Source organism: Lynx rufus, unplaced genomic scaffold, assembly GCF_022079265.1.
Source record: "Lynx rufus isolate CCGP_SWC_20201006 ecotype Redwood Valley unplaced genomic scaffold, mLynRuf1.p SCAF_6, whole genome shotgun sequence".
In the NCBI taxonomy this organism is placed as follows: Eukaryota; Metazoa; Chordata; class Mammalia; order Carnivora; family Felidae; genus Lynx; species Lynx rufus.
In genome coordinates, this window is record NW_025814878.1 from 98,579,684 (window position 1) to 98,596,186 (window position 16,503).

Below are 16,503 nucleotides of genomic sequence, written 5' to 3' on the forward strand. Positions count from 1 at the left end.
TTCATGAGAGTCTGTTTAAGGTAACACAAGCAGGTTTTACTTTTATGAGAAAAATTTAGTAATAATTCCTGTGACCATGTTCTTTGAACATGGCACAATTCAACCAAGCATACAAATGTTCTTGCTCTTGATAAGCCTCAGTAGTTAAAACCACTTCCCTGGAGAATCTATAAATAAAAGCATTCTCTGTTTTCTTGTTTGGAAACACTTGACTTGAAAAAGATCTGTTGACATATTTTTTTTTTTCCTAAGAAACTCCACCATGAAGATTCATCTCTTTTTCTTTATTCTGCTCTTTTGGGTCACGATTTTACCAGGTAGGTAACATGTAAATATTTATGGGCTTATTTATGCTAATTATTTGCAGAAGCACAAGTTGTTTCTTATTAAAAATATGGTAACAACATAGGGTTTAAAAATTTTTATCCTAAATGCAATGTGGTACTCTGGACTGAACCCGAGAATAGGAAAAAAAAAAAAAGACAATCGTGGGGAAATTAGTAATATGTGAATAAAATTTGCAGTTTAGTTGATAGTATTATACCAATGCTCGTTTCTTAGTTTTGATAATGTAGCATGGTTGAGTGAGATGTTTACCATAATGGGAATTTCACCTCTATTATCCTTGCAACTCTTCTGTAAATCTAAATTGATTTCAAAATAAAAAGTTTTAAAAGATTAAATCAATACCTTAGTCTTATCAGCTTCATTCTGAAACAATTTGTTACTGAAACAATTCTTACTGGAAAAATTGTTCATTAGCATAATCAACTGGTATGGGATAGATGATTCAGTGCTAGACAAAGATCGATTTACCTTTTCCTTCTTTTTAATCTATGCCAGTATACTACTTCCGATTATCAGAAGCCTTTCTTACTATTCTGTTCTTGTCATACAGGCAAATCATGTCTGTTGTTAGCTTTTCTTTATATATTTCTGGTCTCTGCCCTCTGTCTTTGAGTGCTACAGATCACATGAATGTTGAACGTAATACAAATACACGAGCTATATTTTTCATGAGATTTTTTTTCCACCCTCAAAGGCTACTTCCTCACATCAGGTATGTAACAAGATTCTCTCCTCCTGAGTTAATGTGTGAGTATGAATTTTACAGAAATAGAATAATACACTTTGGGAAAGAAGAGATCATTGAGTCTCAAACTTTCTATTTAAAGACCTTAAGACGTAGCTCAAGTCTACCTAACTGGCATTAAAATTAGGCTCAAAGTCACTCACTCTTAGGAAAAATATCCCTTTCTTGGTACCTGGCTGATTTCTTATGGCCCAACAGAAATCATAACAGAGGCCTAAGAGAATAAATTAACTTATTCTTTCATTGTGAATACTGTAAAGTCCATCATGACAATCTAAAAATGTATATACTTAATAAACTGATACATTATCATTTAGAGGTTGCAGGTAGATACAATTCTAAATAGGGGCCAAGCATCAATGAAGTAACAAAGAAATACAGTTAATTGTTCATTTAACTAAGAGAATAACTTCCTTTATTTCCATTCAAAACTTATTAGAAAATGATCTCTGGATTTTCTTTGCCAGCACTAGAAAGGGCGAAAAAGAAATTCTATGCATATTCATATAGCTTTTAACATGTGATAAATCTTTTTCTTCTTTTAATTTCAAAATAGCTAGCATGATTAGACTGCGATGTCAAGCATTTTTATGTCTTAGGAACTTATTTTTTCTTCCTAACAGCTATATCAGGTGCTCCTACCAATAATTAAAGTCTTTGTGCATTTATCAACAAACTGAAAAGTCATGTGTCCTGTAGACTTAAAACCAGTTGGGGAGGGGCACCTGGGTGGCTCAGTTAGTTGTCTTCATCTCCTTATTTTGGCTCAGGTCATGATCTCATGGTCTTGAGCTCAAGCCCCACATCCAGCTCTGTGCTGGGCATGGAGCCTGCTTAAGATTCTCTCTTCCTCTCCCCCTGCCCCTCCCCTACTTGTGTGTACGCACACGTGCACATTCTCATTCTTTCTCTCTCCCTCTCTCTCTCTTTCTCAAAGAAAAAAAAAGAGAAAAAAAACACCAGTTGGGGATACAGTGGGGAAACAGTAGCATAGATTACACCATCAGTGCATCACTGTTATTAACTTTTTGCATATTTTTCTTATATTTTCAAAGTAAAGTCATTGACCTTGTTAATCACACATGTACCAAACTTTTAGAAAACTACCCTTACCAGCAACAACAACAAAAAATTCAAAGTAAAAGAAATATGTCAGGATACATATTTTTCCGTACAAATTTAAGGAAGTATGATAGAAAATCTAGACATGTAGAAAATAATAAAACAATAACAATGCTGTCTTTCAACTTATAGCTCACCAACATGTGGGGGTTGAATTAAACTACACGAACTGAATTGTCATATGTGTGACTCTTTTAGAGTTCTTCGGTTGTTCTTATATCTCTCCTGCAAAGTGTAAAAATCCTTACTCAAAGTTGAGACAGAAAATTTTCATTCTTTTCTCACTCTGACTGTTATAGATGAAGAGATGTCCAGATAAAAGCCATTGTCTATGCAGGGAAATGTCTGTGGAAGTCATTTAGCTTTCCTCTTCATTTATAGAGGTTATAAATGCACCAAATGTCTAGAAATAAAGTATTGTTTCACTCCCAGGTATTGTTTGACTTTACCTGACAAACTGAAAAAAAAATGTTATTGCCAATAATCCCTTTTCTTTAAATCTGACATATACTTTGAATGGGATAGTATAGCTTTGTGCGGCAAGAATTGTCATGCTTCCCCTCCCCCCATTTCCAAGGAAGTTAATGGTAGCCTAAAGGATAAAACAGCAGGTGAGAGAAAATAAAAAGAAATTATGGGTTGAAAAAATATTTAGGAAATACCTTGTCCATTTCTAGCTTATATATTAAATAAAACTTTATATACTATTTAATGAAATTCCCTAGGATGTTAACATGTTAATAGATGCAGTATGAATGATACATACGAAATGCTTTGTGAGAGTCCTGAAAAAAGAGCTTACTTTCCTGAAAGTGATCCACAGACACATCAGAGAGAAGACAGTATGCAAACAATGTATCTGAGGGTGGAGACAGTTGTGTTTGGCTTATCACAGCATCACAAGACAGTAAGTTTAATCACTGAAAACAGCGTTTTCAATTAGAGGCAACTTTGCCCCCAAGGAGACATTAGGCAATGTCTGGAGACATTTTCGGTTGTCACAACAGGTATTATTGGCATCTAGTGGGCAGAGGCCAAGGATGCTGCTAAACATTCTTCAGTGAACAGTATAGCATCCCACAGCAAAGAATTGTCCAACTCAAAAGGTCAATAGTGTTTAGGGGGAGAAAGCCTGCACTAGGGATTGGCTTAGCGTTTAGCAAGGGGTGTACCTAATAGTTGAATGAGTGACTGGAGGCTTTCAAAGGTGAATGTCAGTGACCCAAACACACAGGCCTGGGGAATACTTATATTTTGAGCTGAAAATGACAAGAAAGGAGACAATATTTTTAGAAAGGTGAAATAAGACAAAGAATGAATAAGAGAAGGGGTGAGGTCAGTTTAAGGTGGAATATTGATCAACACCATCAAGTGTGACAGTCCTCTTGTCGAATACAATTCAGGTTTCTGTCACCGGCAAATCATACATGGGTTTGATAATAGTAACTTCTCAGAAACTATAGAATAAATAACGACATTTAGAAGTTAGCATTCAATCTGTGCAATGTAACTATTCTACTGTAAATTGTGTCCTATTCTGCATTGCATCAGTTATAGTGAGAAGAGAGCTAATTTTAATAGAATAGCTAGGTTTTATACCAGCTCTGTATACCAACAATATAGAATATGTATCTTTGAGTCCATATATTCACCAAGAAGTATCACTACTTACCACCAACTGTTGGAAATGCAGACAGCATGTCTAGGTAGAAAGGCCTGGCCTTTAAGGGGACTGATTGGAACACTAGACCTAATTATGGTTGAAACTAGTGGCAAAGTTTATTTGTTTTCATACCACGAGTTTACAAAAATATTTGAATCTGGCCTTCAGTCAGCCATCTGCAATATTCAGAATTCTCCCACACCAGTTCCCTTTAATCTCACCACATGAGTAAAATGACGTGTCTACGAAAAATGCACCAAAACATACGGTTTATGAAAACAAATGGGCCAGCACATATAGTGAAATATAAACTTAAAATATATTTGGCTTGGAAAGAATCTTACAACCTATCAGACCAATATCTCCCAATTCCCCAAGTATCCCCAACTATTTTAAATATAAACTTTAAGTGAAAATCAATTTCTAAATGATACGATAAAACATGTAGTTCAGAGCACTGGTAATATTAAAAATCATGTCATGGCTAACAATGGCCTTACCTCTAGTCATTCCCATTTTTTAAATCAGTGCTGTCATCAGACACGTGTCTAAGTTAAATAATTTCTTTGGGGATGTAAATCCCAAGAGACCCGGGGGACTTGTAGGAATTCGGACGAATTGCTTACGATTACCTGTCTCTCAAGATTTTAGAAAAGTAAAATAAATCTACAATAGAAGTCACTTGCAGAACTCAAAAAACACAACGTTGTGTCGAAATAATATTTTTGAAAGCAGAAAAGGGTGAATTCAAAGGCAATTGGATAACTGTAGAGGCCAAACCTGAGAGAAAATAAATAATGAGCACTTCTTGGGCTGTTGATTTGGGGAACTATCCTTGAGTTACTTACTGTCCAGTCACTTGTAAGGAAGCAAGCTGGCACACCTAACTTAGGTCCAAGGCACTTTCTAATTTTCAGGATTTACTTGCATCAAGGGACAGTACATGAGCTTAAACTTTCTTCAGTAAGATTTTCCCTGTCATAAATTAGAAGGGGGACATTTTCTTTTGACCTACACAATAATCTTCTACTTCTTGGACCTTCTCCTTTTAAAATATGGGTGTGTCATAGCTAAGTTACTAATTTCAGTCATTCTTTCCTTCTTACAGCCAGAAAGAAATATCCCCACTATGGTAGCTTGGATTTGAGGAGAGAGTGCAGAAAGGGTAATGGCCGATGTAAACTTGAGTGCCAGGAAAATGAAATTAGGATTGCTTACTGCATGCGACCTGCAACCCATTGCTGCTTGCAGAAGTAAAGCTGACAGAAGACAAGAAAGACATACACGCTCCAAGAAGAGAGGACCAGTGTTACTAAGTCTTCCCAGAGTATACTTCAAGGCTTGTGTATCTCAAAGAATTAAATAAAATTTAACATTGAGCCACTCCCAAGTGGTTCTATGTCACACATGTACCTGGTGCATTTACACCACATTTTCTCTTGATCTCTTGGTACCAGAAGTAAGCAGAATTTATTTTATGGGAATTCCCCAAGAACTATCAAAAATTCGAAGTGCTTTGTGTGGGTTGACATAAGTACTGTTGTGAGAAACCCTAGGTCAGAGAAATGGGAGAAACATATTCCTGAAATGGAAGCCTCCAATGGAAATGTGCTGCATTTTCATCATTAAACACTGCTCTATAGATTATCCCATGAACGGATACAAATCCACAGGGCTTGTGAGACTAGGAATTGAGAATGCAGATCCTGCTCATGAGAGAAAGAGCTGAAGTAAGAGAAGGATCAGTATAAGAACAGAAAAGCAGAGGAAATCATAATCAGCTCCAATTTCTGTCCTTCTTACGTATTTAGTGGAGAAAAATGTGTATCAGGAAATAAAAGAGGGAGTAAAAATGGAAGGGAATAATTCCTTGAAGGAGAAGAGCCTATATGTAATTAAGTATTTTGACAAAGAAAGGCAGAAACTATGGCTAACTACTCATTTGGGCTCCGCAGTCCTCAGATAATTGTGTCTGAGGAGACACAAAGCAAAAGAAAGGAGGAGAGTGATCTGCAGTCGTGAGCTTTACTCTGTCAGAGTTCCTCTTGCTACTTCCTCTCAAGGGCCACATTATCTCTCCCACAACACTCGCACCAATAAGTCTGTATCAGATGGTTGCTATTAGAAAAAGCATATTCCACTTCTTTTATGAGTTTAGGGCTGCAACTTAGTTATTGGTATTAATTTAGAACTATTTTTAAAAACACCATTGATAGCATAACACAGCAATAAAACAGAAGCTTGCCTTCACCAAAAATAAAGCTGAATATATTTTTGTAATTTAACTAAGTAAAATGAAATTTATTGAGTGGATATATGTAAGCCAGACTTGGACGCAGAAGGAGATGAGAAGTTAAAGAATTACAGGCTCATTCTATCTGGATATTTTCTTCCTTCCTTCCTTCCTTCCTTCCTTCCTTCCTCCCTCCCTCCCTCCCTCCCTCCCTCCTTTCTTTCTTCTTTCTTTCTTTCTTTCTTTCTTTCTTTCTTTCTTTCTTTATTGTTGAAGTATAGTTGACATACAGTATTATATTAGTTTCAGGTGTACAATATAGTGATTTGATAATTCTATATATTACAAAATGCTTGCCACGAGTATAGTTGCCATCTGTCACCTCTACTGATATTTTTTATTAATGGTTATTCATGTATTTTTAGAGAGAGAGAGAGCACAAGTGGAGATGGGCAGAAGGGAAGGAGAGGGAGGATCCCAAGCAGGCTCCACACTGCCAGCACTGAGGCCAATGCGAGGCTCAGTCTCATGAACTGGGAGATCTTGACCTGAGCGGAAATCAAGAGTGAATGCTTAACCAACCAAGCCACCCAGGAGCCCCTATCGATGTTTTTATTATGGCATCACATTACATCTTCTAAATGCAGATTTGAGATGCATTATCTATTATGGTAACATGAACAGAGAAATAATTTTTCTCTATTTAGATAAAGTTTTTGGATTTACTTCCATCATAAGGGACTGTTCACTTTTTCATGTTTTATTTTAATAAAAATATGACTTCCTATTATGAAGCAATTACTAAGCATATGTTGGAGTCTCACATGCATTATCTTTCACATATTTTAATAACTTGAAATACACTTTGACTTCTCAAGTGTGTTCCTTTGTAGTATAAATATCTTCAGAGGTATTTTTACAGTATTTATTTGAACAGGGTTTTCAACCTGAGAACTATTGTTATTTTGATCCAGACAATTCTTTGTTGTCCAGATCTCCTCTTCATTGTATCTTTAGCAATAGGATGTTTCTTAGTATCCCTAGCCTTTACCCACCAGATACCAATAGCTCTCTTTCCCCTAATTGTGACAAAAATGTCTACCTACATTGTCAATATCCCTTCTGGAGGCAAAATCACTCCAGATTAGAACAACCATCTTATCATTACATACTCATTCTCACAGAAATTTCAAAATTAAAAGTGGAAACAACAACCAAAATCAGTACTGTTTCCAGGTAGCACATTTTCTGTGTCTTATGAAAACTATTTGAAATTTTCATGTTATTACATATGCACTAGAGATGATATATTAGTGGCCTGTAAAAAACATAGCCCAACTTTTGAATAATGAATATATGTTGAGAAGATTAGTAAAATTAAATTCTTAAAATGAAAGCTCAAGTTACATCTTACCTAACCAGACACAATCATTATATTAAGATCTGTAATGTAGAATCGAGAAGCTTAATATACTATTAATATGGAACAAATAAGAATTGAGTTTTTATTGGCCATCAAGAAGTGGCAGGCGATAAGAGGTTTCCTGGAAGACACCCAAGACATCTCCGCATATGAACTAGTCTATACTGGTAGACCCTCTATCCTTCAGTGCCTGACAAAGAAAAACAAAACCATCTATATTTCTGAGCTGGTCTTTCCTGCGGTCCAGTGTACATTCAAGCCACCAGACTCTTTTCAGCCCAAGGAACGAATGTGACAAACTTGAAGGAGAAATGTAAACCTATGGGCATCAATTAGGAAATTAATATTTTTACCTACAGAAATCTTTTAACTGTTTCTTGTGCATGATATTGACTAAACATTGCAGAAGCCCTTTTGACAAAGTTCTGCATCCAACTCCCTTAAAAAGAAAGATATGTCACTAATTATTCATACTGACCTCAGAGTTTGTTAACAACAACAACAACAAAAAATAAAGAATAAAAGGTAAATATTTACACATGGGAAGATTTCTGGAAACTTTCTTGCTCATGCATTTTAATTTTCATCGGGTTAATTGACAATACAGATAGATAATCTTAAATTAAACTGCAGTTGACCTTTGAACAACAGGGGTTTGGAGTACATGGATCCACTTCTATGTGGATTTTTTTAGATAAATACAATGTAGTATTACAAAAGTATTTTCTCTTTTTCATAATTTTTTCAATAGCATTTTCTCTAGCTTACTTTATTGTAAGAATGCACCGTATAAAACATATAACCTACATAATATATATTAATTGACTATTTATATTCTCCATAAGGCTTCTAGTCAACCGTAGGCTATACATAGTTAAATTTTGGGGGAGTCAGAAGTTATGTGTGGATTTCCAACTTATGCGGGCGACAGAAGGTCAATGTTTCTAAGTATTGAGTTGTTTGTGGATCAACTGTGGTTAGATCTAGAGCTGGAAGTTTTACATTTTTCTGTCCTTTGGTCCAGAGTGTATTTCCCTTCACTTTTAGTTTTCTTTGAGTCTGGATTAGCAGTGGCCCTGATGAAGGAGGCACCAACAGGTGTTAGGTATTTTTGTTGTAGGCATAGCTCAATACACACCTGAATCAGTTAAAAGCATTCTGTTGGAATGAGGTCTATCACTCTGAAATCCCAGCACAGGATTAGAGAGGAAGATACCATGCATTCATACCCACCCCATTTCAGGATTTATTTCACCTTCATATCCTTGGGCAAGAATGAAATGCAATTCCAAATAGTAATTTATTTATTCAGACACTTGACTAATAATGGCTTGCTTCTTCCCAGGTATGATATTATGGGTTTTGGATTTGAAGATAAAATAAAATTACAGCTCTTGCCTTTTTAAAAAAAAAAGTTTATTCATTTATTTTGAGAGAGAGAGAGAGAGAGAGAGAGAGAGAGAGAGAGAGAGAGAGAATGGGTGGAGAAAGGGCAGAGAGTGAGGGAGAGAGAGGATCCCAAGCAGGCTTTGTGCTGTCAGCACAGAGCCTGACATGGGGCTTAATCCCAGGAACTGTAAGATCATGATTTGAGTGGAAATCAAGAGTCAAATGCTTAACTGACTAGGCCACCAAGGCACCCCTACAGCTCCTGTTTTAAGAAACTAATAGTTACCAATAACAAACTGAGTTTTAAGTAATTATTCAAACTGATAGAGTTCAAAATGAGTAAGACATGGGATGTGCCCCCAAGAAAAGCAATGTCAATTCATAACACTGACAATACATTAGACACTGCATTCCATGCCCCCCTCTCTCATTTATTTACCGATTCAATGAATATTCTTTGAGAACCTACTATGTATAGCCATAATGTAATATGATTAGGACACATCAACAAACAAAACAGGCACTATTTCCTATCTTTGTGGAGCTCATATTCCAGAAGTGGAGATAAATACAAGCAGTAAACATAATAAATAAGCATTTTATGCTAGAAGATGATAAATCAGAGTTCAGGGACCCCAAAAAATGAAATTTGAAATAGGATTTTTCAGGAGGCTCTTATTGAGAAGATGACATTTAAGTAAAAAAAAAAATGACAGAGGCCAAGAAGCATCATGGGGGCACCCACGAGTTTTTGGGGAATGTTAATGAAGATGGCTGGAGAAAAGTGGGTTGGGAAAAGAGTCCTGGATGAGCTCGTCAGGGAGGAAGTGTGTTGGACGATTACCCAGAGTTTTTTAGGAACTAGAAAGGATACTGTCTTCTAAATTATGAGAGAAATCCAGTGGGATTTCACCTGAGGAAAAACATGATTTAAATTTTATTTAAAAAAAACCTCTCTGAAACACTTTCGTGAGTTAGGAGATATTAACATAATACAAGTAATACACTATGGTAGCTCACTTCAGGGTGCTAACAATAAAAACAATGAGTAATGGTAGGGTTCTGGGCAGTTAAAGTCACATTTTATGAGAGATTTTTGCCTTTAAGCTACTTTCTTTTATTTGCTTTTAAAAAAAATGTTTACTTATTATTTTGAGAGAGAGAGAGAGAGAGTGGGAGTGGGGAAGAGGCAGAGAGACAGAGAGAGAGAGAGAGAGAGAATCTCAAGCAAGATCCTTGATATCAGTGCCAAGCCTCATGTGGGCTTGATCTCACAAACCATGGAGCTGAAATCAAGAGTCACTCAACTGCCTGGGCTACGCAGTCAGCTACTTTCTAATCTGCTTTATTCCTATCTTCACCAAACTTTTTGAAAACCAGCCTCAACTCATAATCTCCTTTTATCACCTTTTATATACTCTTTTTCCCCAATACATTCACCCATGTCAATTAACTGAAAATCTTCTTGCTAATGTTATCGATGTTTTCCTAAAAGCAAACCCAAAGTGGTATTTTAATTCTTTGTCTTGTGGACTTCTGTCTACTGCTAGAGTTGTTCACTGTTCTGACAACGTTTGACAATTATTTGGTGGTCTCATTTTTTATATAAATCCCTTTTTTAAAAAAGTTTAGTTATTTATTTTGAGAGAGAGAGAGAGAGAGAGAGAGAGAGAGAACGAGCAGGAGAAAGAAAGAGAGAGAATCCCAAGCAGGCACCAGAGCCTGACTCAGGGCTTGAATTCACGAACTGTGAGATCATGACCTGAGCCAAAATGAAGAGTTGGACGCTGAATCAACTGAGCCACCCAGGTGCTTCTTGATGGTCTCTTAAATTCAGGGGTCTCTACTGCTGTGTCCCTGAATCCCTTTTCTTCTTATTTTATATGTTTCCCTGAGATTACCTTGTTCAGTGCAATGACTTCTGCTATCAACAAATATTTTTCTTGAATCTCCTTCCCAAATCAAAATGTTTTTTTATTTATAGTTATGGAACTTATCTGACTGGCCTCCATTTTTTTTAATCCCAATATGTCCAAAACAGAGCTCATCTTACTCACAAAGGCTAAAGTCTGTCCTCCTCTTTTTATTTTCTGCTTCATTGATTGTTATTATCAACTGCACAGGATTAAGGGCTAACACACTTGTTACTGCTCTACTTCCTGGTATTCTTGCCCCAAATCCAAAAGTTACTTCGTTGGGCTGCTTCAAATTCACAAATATCTCCCCCTTTATTTGAAACCCCATGAACTTAATTATCTTTCTCATTATTTCTTATTTAGAATATTCTAACAATGTTCACCCAGCCTCTCTGCTACAAAATTTTCTCCAATCCCTTCCTTAAAGGGAAGATGATGCTTAACGTTTCCATAGAGAATATGGAATTCATGAGAATTCTGCTCATCAGAATATTCAACTCATCAGCTGTGGAGGTCTTTTGCCACCCGTGCCCAGTTTTTCCTTCCCTGCGTTTTCTGAAGTCCATGTCCATATCACTCCATTCATGCTAAAAGTCACACCATTCTACATATATCTCACAACATCCACGTTTAGAATACATATATTCTAAGTGCTTCCCCTAATTCCTCAAAAATATGCTATTGGCTTCTCAAGGTGCAACTAAAAGTCACATCTTCCGTGAAATGATTGAACATACACTTGTTTGGAGTCCAACATAACTAACTTTGAAGCCTCTCCCACCCCTTTTACTCCCCGTGAAACTCTGTGCAAAGTTCTTTACTTCAATTGTTCTTATGGGTGAAATGAGAATGATCATACCTATCCCAAAGTGAGTAGAGCATTAAATCAGATAATGCACACAACTTATTTAGTAAAGAGCCTAAAATTTAACGAATGCTTAACAAAGCATAGGTTTTCCTAATGGCTGTGGTGGTAGTAATAGTAAAATATACTTTTGCAGTTTACAGCTTTTAATTTTATGCTTGGAGAAGATTTTTATTAATTCCTTAGGATTGTCTTTACAAGTGATATTGTACCATTTTTATGTCATCATTTCCCAACGAACACTGGTTTACTTTTGGGGGCAAGGAGCTTAATTATTGTATTCATTTTTTGCATCTGCATCTAGCACGGGGCTGAGTGCGAATAGCTGCCTACTTAAAGGTGTGTGGTATGAATCACGAGAGAAGGTATTTTCTTCATTTAATAGCAAAAGTAAAGAAAATCAGTGAATTAATAAAGGTTTCCTCTGAAACCTGACACAAACTTATAAGCAACTCATACCAATGACAATAAAACTTATACTACTTGTGGGGCTACAGAATATGTCTATATCTGTTATCTCATTTGCCACACAACCTTCTGAAGTAGACATTAAATACATTTTACAGTTGAAGAAATTAGTACAAAGGTTAGGTCATTTGCTCAGTTGACATAGGAAATAACGGATGGAGAGATTGTGATAAAGTCCAGAGAGTCTTTCAGTATAGAACACCCATTAAATATCTATATCTGAAATCATACTATTCACTCAATCATTTTGTCAGTTATTTACACACTTATTGAGTATGTATGTTTCAAGCATTTTACTACATACTGTAATAAATCGGTGAACAAGGCACACAGTGGACCTGACCTAACATAGATTGAAGACTAGAGGTTTTGGGAGCCTGGGTGGCTCAGTCGGTTAAGCATCTTCACTCTTGGTTTCAGCTCAGGTCATGATCTCACAGTTCACGAGCTGAAGCCCCTCATCAGGCTCCCTGCTGGTAGCATGGAGCCTTATTGGGATTCTCTCTCCCTCTCACTCTGCCCCTCCCTCCCTCTCTCTCTCTCTCAAAGTAAATAAAGAAAAAGTGAAAAATTAAAAATTAAAAAAAAAAGGACTGTGTTTACACTATACCAGGGGCATATATGTTAATAACACTGTTTCATCTGGGGTTACTTTAAAATGTAAATCCAAATCGAAAATAAAAACAAGTATGATTTTTGAAAGTTTATTCATCTTTTAACATTATAAGAGAAGTTTACATATTTTATCTCATTATATTTTTAAAAATTCTATTTAAAAACACCTCAATTTTATGAGGAAATCAAGATCCAGTGGACAAAACCCTTTGCCCAATCTATCACAGCTAATAAATACAGCATATAGGATTGAAATGTACTATCTGATTCTGAAAGAGCATACTGTTTCAAACATATTTTAGAAACTTCTGACTATGGCCTTGCTCCTACCTTGATTTTAACTTGGACCCAGTAAGAGTAGACATCATCCAAAATACCTCTTCCTACTTCTTTTTTTTTTAATTTTGTTTATTTATTTTTGAGGAGAGAGGGAGACAGAGCATGAGCAGGGAAGGGGCAGAGAGAGAGGGAATTTGAAACACAGAATTTGAAACAGGCTCCAGGCTCTGGCTGTCAGCAAAGAGCCCAATGAGGGGTTTGAACTCACCAGCCTTTGAGCTGTGAGATCATGACCTGAGCCACCCAGGTGCCTCCTTATTTCTTTTTTTTTCTCTCTCTCTCTTTTTTTTAATGTTTCCCTTTCTTTCTTTCTTTCTTTCTTTCTTTCTTTCTTTCTTTCTTTCTTTTTTTTTTTTTTTACAGTTACAGCATCACATCCTCAAACACCAATGTCCAGAGGTCTGTGTCTCATTTTTTTTAATATGAAATTCATTGTCAAATTGGTGAAATAAGTCATACAGAGAAGGACAGATTCCATATGTTTTCACTCCTATGTGGATCCTGAGAAACTTAACAGAAGACCATGGGGGAGGGTAAGGAAAAAAAATGGTTAGAGAGGGAGGGAGCCAAAACATAAGAGACTCCCCTTCCTACTTTCAACTCAGCCTTGCTATTTGCATCATGAAGTAAACAGAGAAGTCATCTGCAGAGAAGTTATTTGCTAGGAGATGGGGAGATATATGCCAGATATTTCACCCAGGAGGAAGAACACCCACCCCGCCCCAGAGCATGGGAAAAATAACATTTAACAAACTGTGGGGAGGCCATTGAGCTTTTAACCACTGGTTCCCAACAGAGATTTCTGTATCCATGTGTATGCAGGATTTGTTATGGGGCTGGGGTCCACAATAGATATACACCATATTTGTAGCACTCCACTCTTGCCCAGATTATCAGAAACCTGTCCAAAATATATAGCCCTTATCCATCCTCCAACTAGTGTTTACATATGTCTCTTATCAGGAAAATTAGTCATCATAGACTCATTTCTCCAGTGATATTAAAATGTGCAGAGATATTTATAGATAAAAGAGATGCTATGCATCCTTCCTCCGAACAGTCATTCATTTTTATTTTTATGTGGTTATCAATGAGTTTAAGTCACCTCACATAGCTATACACTCATGGATAATATTTGTATGGCACTGTACAGTTTATAACATATTACATATCCAATTTTCACAACAACACGATGAGGTTGTGTTATTTTCTTTTATAATGTTCACCTCACAGAGCTGTGATTCTAAAATGACATATTATTTGCAAATAAGTAAGAAGTATGGAAGCAATTTTGTACTGCAAACCTTTTATTTCCAGATCATGCACTGCTATAGGTGTTTTCATGATTTAAAACATTTATATTCTTTAAAATAATAAGAAAGTAAAAACAACAGTAGTATATTTTCATGTTACTAATGATCACTATAAATCCATATTTCTCTTTTCTGAATTTAACATATCTTAAAAGTCAACATGATGTTGTGGGTTGACAAGATATTAGGGTCTCAGGAATGTTGATTAGCTTAAAAAGTACCTATCCCAGGGCGCCTGGGTGGCGCAGTCGGTTAAACGTCCGACTTCAGCCAGGTCACGATCTCACGGTCCGTGAGTTCGAGCCCCGCGTCAGGCTCTGGGCTGATGGCTCAGAGCCTGGAGCCTGTTTCCGATTCTGTGTCTCCCTCTCTCTCTGCCCCTTCCCCGTTCATGCTCTGTCTCTCTCTGTCCCAAAAATAAATAAACGTTGAAAAAAAATTAAAAAAAAAAAAAAAAGTACCTATCCCAGCAAAAGTTTTTAAAAAAAGTAAAATGCAACCATGCAAATGTACTTCTCTATTTTTAGTTATATCAAATATGGGTCTGAAGGAACTTTAGATTTCACCAAAATTTACCGGTGACCAGGGGTTCTGTCATCATAAATTAGCTTCCCATTCCCAAAGGAAATACATATATTCACATGTCAAAACCTTCCTGACAATCTCTTGCACTTTACACGTAACTTCCTTTCCTTTTCTACTAACTTTATTGACAACAATAAAGTTAGTCCATTTGAAGTATTTTCTACATTTGCTACATTTGAGCTTTCTGACTAATTCCCAACCAAATGCTTAGAGAATACTAGGTACTCAAATACCTGCCCCATAGAAATGAAACACCATTCTGAATTTCATTTTGGTTTTATGCAGACAATTAGGTTCTATAAGTTAACATTATATAATGTTAATCTAAATTCTATTCAGTTTATTCTCTAAATTTTAATAAAATTATTTTGCTTTGTTTTTCCTGACACACACGTGGAAAATTTAATATTCAAAATATATTTGCAATAGCCATGTTTATTATATTCCATCATGCAGATAGGTGGAAAGACTTATCCAAGATAAGTAAATACTATGATAAAATTGGGGGGGGGGAGGAGGGGCAGAAATAAGCCTGACACACAAGTCTCTTTTTTCTAAAGGCATTAGTTACAGTACAATAGAATCATTAAGAAAAATAAAATCCTAAGTAACTAAAATATTTGCTTCCATTTACTATAGTTTAATGTGTGAACCCAAAGCTGTGAGTTTGGAATCTCAGGATATCCTTCTTTGCATTGTCTTAGATGACACAGCAAACTAGAAGATTAACATGAGGATTCTCTTTTTACTAAATACTAAATGTATATCAAAACTGTGTTTCCATGTGCACATCTAATATGGTGTTGTTTCCTCAATAAACTATCAGTAAGTATTTCCATGTCTACTGTATTACAATTATCAGGATATACTGGATAGGAGATAACAAAGAATCAGAGGAAGTCATAACTGTCACATGTGGTTGACATATTGGCCACAAGAATAAAAATATCATGACACATGTTTAAGAAAAATACATATAATTAAGTACTTAGTTATGTTATTCATTCATTATTACTATAGACTGGTGAAAGGGATATATTCATTTGCTCTAATATAACGAAAGAAGATTTCAATTAAGAGTAAGATCTGGAATGGAGAAGAAAGCATTGAACAAATGATACTGTGAAGAGGCAGTCAGAGTAAGCTTAAAAAATTGAAAAAAAAAACATGAAAATAAAAATGATAGGTTTTTAAAGAACTACAAACCTCATCTTAATGAAAGCATGGGAGAGCAAATCTGGTGTTAATAAAATAAGAAAAAAAGATAGGAAGGTGAGTACTGATATGGGCTGAAAGATAAGGACAGTAAGATGTTTGTAGCTCAGTCTCTTTCTGCAACAACTGCTAAATTGTGCTATAACACTACCTGGCATACCAGACTCTCCATCTGCCACATGCATGATCTCATGACCAAAACAGATTTTCTGTCTTCCCTAGGTAACAAGACTCCCAAGTGAAAAATGAGGTTGATGACTTTAG

The 16,503-nt window shown here is 36.0% G+C and overlaps 1 protein-coding gene across 1 annotated transcript; it reads left to right on the forward strand.

The window, feature by feature from the left end:
- The first annotated feature begins 262 nt into the window (after positions 1-262).
- On the forward strand, positions 263-5,135 carry LOC124528291 (beta-defensin 110-like). The gene is made up of 2 exons (XM_047101804.1): positions 263-317; positions 4,987-5,135. Exons 1-2 carry the CDS (start codon positions 263-265, stop codon positions 5,133-5,135), a joined length of 204 nt encoding a protein of 67 aa, XP_046957760.1.
- The last annotated feature ends 11,368 nt before the right edge of the window (positions 5,136-16,503 follow it).